This window comes from Eubalaena glacialis, chromosome 20, assembly GCF_028564815.1.
Source record: "Eubalaena glacialis isolate mEubGla1 chromosome 20, mEubGla1.1.hap2.+ XY, whole genome shotgun sequence".
Taxonomy (NCBI): Eukaryota; Metazoa; Chordata; class Mammalia; order Artiodactyla; family Balaenidae; genus Eubalaena; species Eubalaena glacialis.
Window position 1 is genome coordinate 30368019 of NC_083735.1, and position 8804 is coordinate 30376822.

The 8804-nt window shown below is 59.5% G+C and overlaps 1 protein-coding gene across 1 annotated transcript; it reads left to right on the forward strand.

Annotated features, from left to right (window-relative positions):
- The first annotated feature begins 3868 nt into the window (after window positions 1-3868).
- On the forward strand, window positions 3869-7123 carry ZNF703 (zinc finger protein 703). Its single transcript, XM_061177257.1, has 2 exons — window positions 3869-4323; window positions 5337-7123. Exons 1-2 carry the CDS (start codon window positions 4093-4095, stop codon window positions 6864-6866), a joined length of 1761 nt encoding a protein of 586 aa, XP_061033240.1. The 5' UTR covers window positions 3869-4092; the 3' UTR covers window positions 6867-7123.
- Window positions 7124-8804: the final 1681 nt, after the last annotated feature.

The following is an 8804-nucleotide window of genomic DNA, read 5'->3' on the forward strand; positions in this document are numbered from 1 at the left end:
TCATTCCCCGGGGCTGTGTCTGAAGCCCGGGGATGGGGCAGACAGAGGCAGTGCTGAATCAGGGCTCCTGGCCAAGGCAGTAATTGCCAGCCGCTGAAAGATATTAAGCGCCAGGGAGGAAAACCAAGTCCCCTATGAGGCAGACATTTCAGAATTCTTACAGCTTGTAAAAAAAAAAAAAAAAAAAGTAAATAGTTACCCAGTGAGATATTTCTTGTTGTTGCCATTAGGGCTTGAGTGTCATGAAGAGAGAGGCCATGATTCAGGCAATTCCGCCTTGGCGAGGATGGAAAACTCCACATTAACCCCACACAACACACCTCCCACCTCTCCTCCCAACCTGACTCAGGCGTTTTTTTCCTGGGTGGTGAGTTTTATGTAAACTGAAATCATGAAAAAAAATCTATAAATATTCAGAATTTCCTAAAGGATTTTCTTGATGGCTTCTGAGCAGCATTTATTTTTTTAAAGACTCCTTTGACTGGAGGCTGGGGGAGGGGTACCCTCATTTGGGTAGGATGCTGGGCCGACTTGGGTGTTCGAGTGGGCTCCCAGCGCTGGGAGCCTCTGGATCCAGATGTGCAGTGACTGTTCTCCAGAGCAATCACCCCACAGATGCCAACGATGCTGTTGGTCACAGCCATCATTGACCTGGGACTTTCTTTGTGCCAAGCACTAGATGTGTGACATGCATTGTCTGTTTTGGGCCTCCCAACTCTGAGGTGGCCACTCTTAGGTTTTATACCTGAGGTTTCCAAAGCTTAGGGAGGTTTCCTTGCCCGGGACCACCGCGGCAATGTGGCTCAGAGGTCTGGTTCCCAGAGACCTGACTCCAAGGGACCGCTCTGTCACCCACTGGTCACGGGCCTTTGGGTAAGTGACTAACCTCTCCACGCTAGAAATGGGAATGATGAAGGTACCTGAAACTTATCAAGAGCCTGACAGAATTGTAATTCTTCACCTCGTTGTCTGGGGGCATTCTCAAGCAGCCCCACTGTCATGGTGCCCTCCCTCACAGGGCAGTCTGGGAAGGGTCCCTTAGCCACAGGACTGCCGCTTTTCTGCAGAGGAAGGACTTGGGCCCTGTACAACACCGTTTTTTGTGGCATTTTCAACCACACCCCATCAGCCTCAATAAACACGACCCAACTGAAAACTTCTTCAGCCTTATTCTCTCCCAGGTGACAAGACATTCCTTTGAAAACGGCCCTTGCTTTAGGCCACTAGGGTCCCATTTAGGACTCTGTAGAGGTTAACATTTCCCTTTTAATTAGGCCTCTGGCCTGGCTGAGTATGGTCTTCCATTTTCCCTCCTAAGGCGATTGGATGGATCCAGCCAAAGGGTTCCTGCTTTCCTCATCAGCACCCCAAAGGGAAGCGTGGCCCTATTCCTTTGCTAGCACTTTCCAGGAGTGGGGAAGTAGGCCTGGTCTCCACCTAAGTGCTGTCTGGCACCCCCCGTTCCTAGTGATTAGCTGTGAGCTTAGGGAATGGGGTTTCTTAAGGACAATATATGATTACCTGGGCAAACTCTCCACCCTCCATCCCGAGCCTGGTCACCCTGTCCTCACCTCCTCCGCTCTCCCTTCCTTTCATTCATTCTTTACCTTCTTCTTCTTTCCTCCCCAAATAAAGAGTAAATATTTTATCACCCTCCATTCTCCCCTCTCTTTCTGCTGCCTCCTACCCCTCTAGATTTCTTCCAAATTCCTAAATGCCTTTGTCTCTCTCCCCTCCCCTTTGCTCCCAACTGATTCCCCATTAATCATCCCTAACACACATCTGCTGGGGTCCTAGCAGGAGTTCTTGGCTGGCGCTCACAGCTGGGCTGGTTACGATAATCAAGAAGGGGTCTTTCATCTTTTCCTATCTCCTAGGGCTCCCCCCTTCCCAGCTCCTCCTCCTCCTCCTCCAAGATTGCCTACAAAGGCCCACTTTCTTCCATTCTGGAAGGTTCCGCTCTCTCTCTGCAGAGCAATCTCCCAAAGGCCAAATGGGCTCGTAGGCTGAAGCAGCCCTGCAGTGGATGTTTAAACTTGGTGTTGGCAGTAGCAAGGATGTCAGAGTGCTCAGAGGCTGGCATGAGAAGGAGGGGTGGGCCGGGGGTAGGGACCACCACAATAAAATAAGTGAGGTCCCCCCTCCTTCTTGTAACCCTCTTGCTGCAGTATGGAATACATCACCCAGTCAGGGCATCCCTTGGCATTCGTGGTAACCTAATTTTACCAGGATTAAAACTGGGGCAGGGAAAGCTTGTGTAATTTCTCAGAGGTCTATGCATACTGTCCAAAAACCAGATGGATCCAGGAAGTACATTCAGTTTAGTGTATAATTGATGTGGCCTGGGAGTGGTGCCTGCTGCCTTCTTTACTGAGCATGATAAAGATTGCCATTTGTTATTTCTATGATACTTGTTTCTTTCCATTGGAAGAACCCCTTTGAAATCATCTATCCCCATCTTGGGATCTCATGTGATCTCAAGGCGTTGATCAACGAGCAGCAGAGTCCTAGAGCAATAGGCCCCGAGTGACAGGCCTGACAATCGGAGTGATGGATTCGGGCTGGGGATGCGGTACTCGAAGCGAGGCAGTGACACCAGCGCGCCTCCGCTGGCCGCCGAGAGCAAGGAGAAGTGGTCTCCCCAGAGGCCGGTGCACAAAGGCCAGCTTCACCTTCTGATCGGCGGACCAGGAACTTTAATGTCCGGACAAGGACTATGTGAAACCTCTGCCCGGTGCGAAGCTGGCAATGCATACTTCATCCAAAAGGCACGGGAGGGAGGGGATAGGGTGAAGGAGGATACTGTTATTTTTAATAAAAAGTTTTAAATTCCGAAATTCCCCTGGGAAAACCTAGTGCATTTTCCCCCGCGAGAAGAAAAGGATGGGGGTAGGGTAGACGCATCTCTGGAGTTTGCATCGACGTGCAGCACTTAGAGAGATTCCTCCCTCCTCTGGGATGCTGACCTCTCCATGGTCTCCACCCCACCCCCAATAGCAGCTAGGCCGGGTGCAGTGAGAGAATTTTACGCCTCCAAGCAGAACGCCGTAAGAAACCTGAAACATACCAAACATCTAACCTATAAATCAGAGCGTAGGCACCTCGCGCCCGGCGCATCCGGGAAGGGCGCACCGCCTAGGAAACCGCGGCTTATTGCGACCATCTCACCCCGGAAGGGACACCTCAAACTTGCAGGCTTTGGACCGGACTGGCTCAAAGTTGTTGGAGCGGTTTACGCCGCGTCCCGAGAACCGTGGCTGCCTCCGAGGCTCGGGCGCTTCCAAGTGAGGACACCCGGGAGAAGCCAATTAGGGGAAGAGAGCTGGACCCGAGCAGAGCCGGGACTGAGCCCGAGCAGAGCCCGAGCAGGACCAGAGCAGAGCTGGGGCTCTGGAAGCGCGGCCCGCCCCTAGGCTGCCTCCCGGAAAGGCTTGGACTTGGCAGTACCGGAGCCGGCGCCAGGAGCTCCTACCCCACCCCCCAGCTCACCCCGCCCCGCCCCGCCCCGCCCCAGACACACAGGGCCTGTGGGTGACTGCCCCCGCCAGCACCACCCCCGGCGGTGCGAAGGGAGAGAGGGCAGAGCGACAGGAAAGCCAGCGGAGGATAGGGAGCAGAGCCCAGGGTCCCGGAGAAGTCCCGTCCTCTCTGGGACCCCCGGTGCAGGGGCAGCCCAATTGGGGGGAGGAGAGGAATGGGGCGGGTGGTAAAGGCCGAGGCGGCGGGTTCGCGGGCGAGGCCCCTTTAAGGCTCTCCCCTCCCACCGGCGGCGCCGGCCTCCGCCCGCCGCTCTCCCCGCCCCGGGGTCCCGGCGAGAGCTGCGATTGGGCGGGCGCGGCGATCCCTTTGAAGTGTAGCTGCCGATCGCGGCTATTTGACGTGCGGCTCGCGAAAGGCGAAGGTTTTTGTGTTGCTCGCCGGGGCTAGCGGCGGCGGCGACGGCGGCGGCGTCGTCGTCGTTGGAGGAGGGGTGGAGGCGCAGCGACTGCTGCACCGCGCTCGGCGCTGCGGAGCGAGCCCACCCGCCCCGGGAGCTCGCCTCCGGGTGCTCCCCCTCCCTCCCCGTCCCCCCAGTGGCGCTGCCTCCTCCAAATGAGCGATTCGCCCGCTGGATCTAACTCAAGGACACCCGAAAGCAGCGGCGGCGGCGGGAAGAGGCCGGCAGTGCCGGCGGCGGTGTCCCTCTTGCCCCCGGCGGACCCCCTGCGCCAGGCGAACCGGCTCCCTATCAGGGTCCTGAAGATGCTGAGCGCTCACACCGGCCACCTCCTGCACCCGGAGTACCTGCAGCCGCTGTCCTCCACTCCCGTCAGCCCCATTGAGGTCAGTCCCCTGGTCGCTGCCCGCCCTGCGCCGGCCCCATTCCGCCCACGACTGCCGGGCCCACGGCCCTGCTCCCTGCGCCCCGGGGCTCGGTGCGACGCTCAGATCCGGCCACACTGGCGGACGGAGTGAGGAGGAACGGAGAACAGAGGAGTTACAGCCCACCCGGTTCTCCCCAGGCTTCTCCGGGAATGGTTCCCCTTCCACACTCTCCTTTCGGAGCTACGTGTTTTTTCTCGGATTAGGTTTGCTTTTGGAGTCTCCCCTGGGTCCTTTACTTCTCTTGAGCACCCAGTCTCCAGGCCAGAGATGATCTCTCCTGGGCCTTTTCCGCCCGCCCCCCCCCTCCACTTCTCCACCCGGGTTTGTTCTCTCTGAAGCCCGATCGCCCCCGTCCCACGCCGCTCTTGTCAGATCCGGTTAGGGTGCACTACGCCCAGGCACTCCCGACCCTAGGTCTTTCTTCCTCCCACTTGCCTGGGTGCCCTCCCCGGGAGGGAGGGGCTACGAAGAGAGCGCCAACGGCAGCCCTGGCTTTAGAACGCGCTTCTCCCGTCTCCTACCCCGCGGCGGCACCGCCAGAAACCCGTCCCAAACGAAGTTCCCCAAACTGAAGGAATAAGTTTTAACCCGGGCCTAGAGGCGGGGGAGATGAGAGGGCAGGTATCGAGTCACAGCTCCTCCCCCAGCCCCGAATCCAGAGAGGTCACCTTCTCCCGTGGTGGCCTTTGGTGGACTACTTCCACTGCCCATTCCCCGGGGCCTACGGCGCACTCCGGGATCCGGAGGAGCGAGGAATCCCACCGACGGGCAGTGTGAGCGCAGTTCCGTCCAGCTGCCCCACCCGCCCGCCCGCCAGGCCCTCGCAGACCCTCTCCCCGAGGCCCTCCCGCCCCGTCGCGCCGCCTTGCGTGCTCCCCGCGCCCACCCCGCTCCCCTGGCGCCCCGCTCGCTCGCTCCATGGGTATCTGGTCTCACCCCCGTCTCCTTTCCCTTATCATTGTCTCCCACAGCTGGACGCCAAGAAGAGTCCTTTGGCGTTGCTGGCCCAGACTTGCTCGCAGATCGGCAAGCCGGACCCGCCGCCCTCGTCCAAGCTCAACTCGGTAGCGGCGGCCAACGGGCTGGGAGCGGAGAAGGACCCTGGCCGCTCGGCCTCTGGCGCCGCCTCCGCGTCTGCGGCGCTCAAGCAGCTGGGGGACTCCCCGGCCGAGGACAAGTCTAGCTTCAAGCCCTACTCCAAGGGCTCCGGAGGCGGCGACTCCCGCAAAGACAGCAGCTCCTCCTCCGTGTCCTCCACCTCCTCCTCCTCCTCCTTGTCCCCGGGAGACAAGGCGGGCTTCAGGGTCCCCGGCGCCGCCTGCACGCCCTTTCCCCCGCATGGAGCGCCGGTCTCCGCGTCGTCGTCCTCGTCCTCTCCCGGCGGCTCCCGGGGCGGCTCCCCGCACCACTCTGACTGCAAGACCGGCGGCGGGGGCGCCGGCGGAGAGCTGGACAAGAAAGACCAGGAGCCCAAGCCCAGCCCGGAGCCCGCGGCCGTGAGCCGAGGCAGCGGTGGGGAGCCGGGCGCGCATGGAGGCGGCGCCGAGGCCGGGGCCTCCGGGCGCAAGTCGGAGCCGCCCTCCGCGCTGGTGGGGGCCGGCCACGTGGCGCCGGTGTCGCCCTACAAGCCAGGCCACTCGGTGTTCCCGCTGCCACCCTCCAGCATCGGCTATCACGGCTCCATCGTGGGCGCCTACGCCGGCTACCCGTCTCAGTTCGTGCCTGGCCTGGATCCGAGCAAGTCTGGCCTCGTGGGAGGCCAGTTGTCGGGGGGCCTGGGCCTGCCCCCGGGCAAGCCCCCCAGCTCCAGCCCGCTCACCGGGGCCTCCCCGCCGTCCTTCCTGCAGGGATTATGCCGCGACCCCTACTGCCTGGGAGGTTACCACGGCGCCTCGCACCTCGGCGGCTCCAGCTGCTCCACCTGCAGCGCGCACGACCCAGCTGCGCCCGGCCTGAAGGCGGGGGGCTACCCGCTGGTGTACCCCGGGCACCCGCTGCAGCCCGCCGCGCTCTCGTCCAGCGCCGCCCAGGCCGCGCTCCCCGGCCACCCGCTCTACACCTACGGCTTCATGCTGCAGAACGAACCGCTGCCGCACAGCTGCAACTGGGTGGCGGCCAGCGGGCCGTGCGACAAGCGCTTCGCCACCTCGGAGGAGCTGCTCAGCCACCTACGGACTCACACGGCTCTGCCTGGCGCCGAGAAACTTCTGGCCGCCTATCCGGGGGCCTCGGGCCTGGGCAGCGCCGCCGCGGCCGCCGCGGCCGCCGCCTCCTGCCATCTGCACCTCCCCCCGCCGACCGCTCCCGGCAGCCCCGGGTCGCTGTCCTTGCGGAGTCCACACACTTTGGGCCTAAGCCGGTACCACCCTTACGGCAAGAGCCACTTATCCACAGCCGGGGGCCTGGCCGTGCCGTCCCTCCCCACAGCCGGACCCTACTACTCACCATACGCGCTGTACGGACAGAGACTGGCCTCAGCCTCCGCGCTCGGATACCAGTAACTACAGCCCTGCTTCCCTCCCCAGCCTCCTCTCCTCCCCGCCGCCGCCTCCCTTCCCCACCCGCCTCTGCTGCCTCCTCCACCACTGCTTGTCCCTGCCGGACCCCCGCCCAAACCCCCCCCCCCACCGGACTGTGTATTTATTTACTGTAATGTTAGCTTACAAGCTGGGAATATAAGTGCATTAACGGCCCACACGAGTCAATGGTATGCAAAGAGTCTGTTCCCCCCAAATAATAATATTAATCACACAGGTAACTACATGTCCCCGGTCCCTTTTCCTTTTTCGTTTTTTGTTTTACTTAGATGTAAGTTTTCGAGTTTTTTTTTCCTTTTGCGCTTTTTTTTTTTTTTTTGATTGGTTTGGTTTTATGGGGAGGAGGGGGAGTTGGGGGTTCTTTTTGTTTTCCCTTCCTGGGGAGTTTCTTGCATGCTTCTTAACCGTTCAAACTACACTTCCTCCTTCTCTTGCCCCCTCCTTTCCCTTTCATTCCTTCTTGTTTCCATCCATTTGAGGTTCTGTTTTTTTCCTTTGTACAAGTAACAGAGAGGAGGTATTTTTTGTAACGCATTTGGGGGTGCAGGGAGCGGCCTTGGGAGCTAGAGGTCTTGCCCTCTTATGGACCTGGAACTTTGCTCTGTGACCCCTGCCCTGCCACTCTCCCTAGGCTCCTTAGTCTGTGCCCTGGCCCCCCAAATTAGAGCCTTGCTCCCCGATCTTGCTCTGAGCACTGGTCAGTGGCCGGAGAGGCGCCTCCAACAGCGCCTTTCTCCTCCCAGACTCTAACAGGCCCCAGACACCGGGTGGTCACACTGCCTGATGGTGAGGGGCCTGCAGGGCTCACTTCATTGAAGTAGAAGTTCTAGAAGGCCCTGCTGGCATGGAACTTTGCTCTTAATAGTTTGCAAAGTGCTTTTATAGTCATTGTTTTTCTCTGGCTATTGTGGCTGTTGGTCCCTGTCCTGGTGATGGGGGCTGGGTCGGTGATTCTTGCTAGATCCTTCCAAAGCAGACCAGTGGTAGTATCAGCTGGCAGCACAGCCTTGTTAGCACCATTGGGGGAGTTAGCACACGGATCACAGCAACCCCGGTGGCCCCCTCCCAGGCCTGACCCAAGAGTCCCCAGAGTTGGCTGTGGGCTCCCTCAGTTACTGGGATTGAAGGCTCGGCCCCGGGGTCTTCACCCAACACCCTCCCTCCCTCCCTCCCGGCCTTATGCAGCTGCGCAAGGGCTGCGGGGCCTGTTTGGGATGAATAGAGCTCTCCCTTGGTAAGACTTATTTTGTTAATAAATGGAGTACTTGGCTATATTCACACCGTGGTGTGTTTCTCTCTTGCCTGCCCCACTGACCCACTTCCAGACGCCTAAGCAGATGCCCTTCTTTTGTTCTTGTTTAAGACACCTTATGGTTTCCTTCTCAGACTTCCGTTCAAGGACGAGTTTAATGCCTTTCCTCAAGAAAGCAGGGGAGAAGAAAACAAAACTTGTGCCAACGCGTTACGAATAACATAAAACGGCCCCTTTTTTTCCAACTTGGTTATTTAGCTCCCAGCCTCACTTCGAAGGCCTTGCCATTTCCTGGGGACAGGGTGGAGGGAGTGTGTAAATGTGGATTTTCCTCTGGGCCTAGCTTCGAGGTCGAGGTCCGAGGGGCCGAGAAGGGAACCAGGCCCCAAGACCAAGAGACTCGGCAGCGCCGCCCCGGAGCCCTGCGGGCGAGCAAAGACGACGTGCCTCTGGCGCCACCAGGTGGCGGAAAGGCGAGCGACTGTCGCCAGCCCCGACCGCGCTTTCCGAGCTACGCCCTCCAAGTGGCGAGGATTTCCTCTCCGTGACGGTGCCTTTTATATACCTTGAAGCTGAAGGGTAGAGACACCTGTTGAGAAGGGTGCTTCTCAAGGCTTGGGGACTCCCCAAGGCCAGCTCTGGTTTGTGGA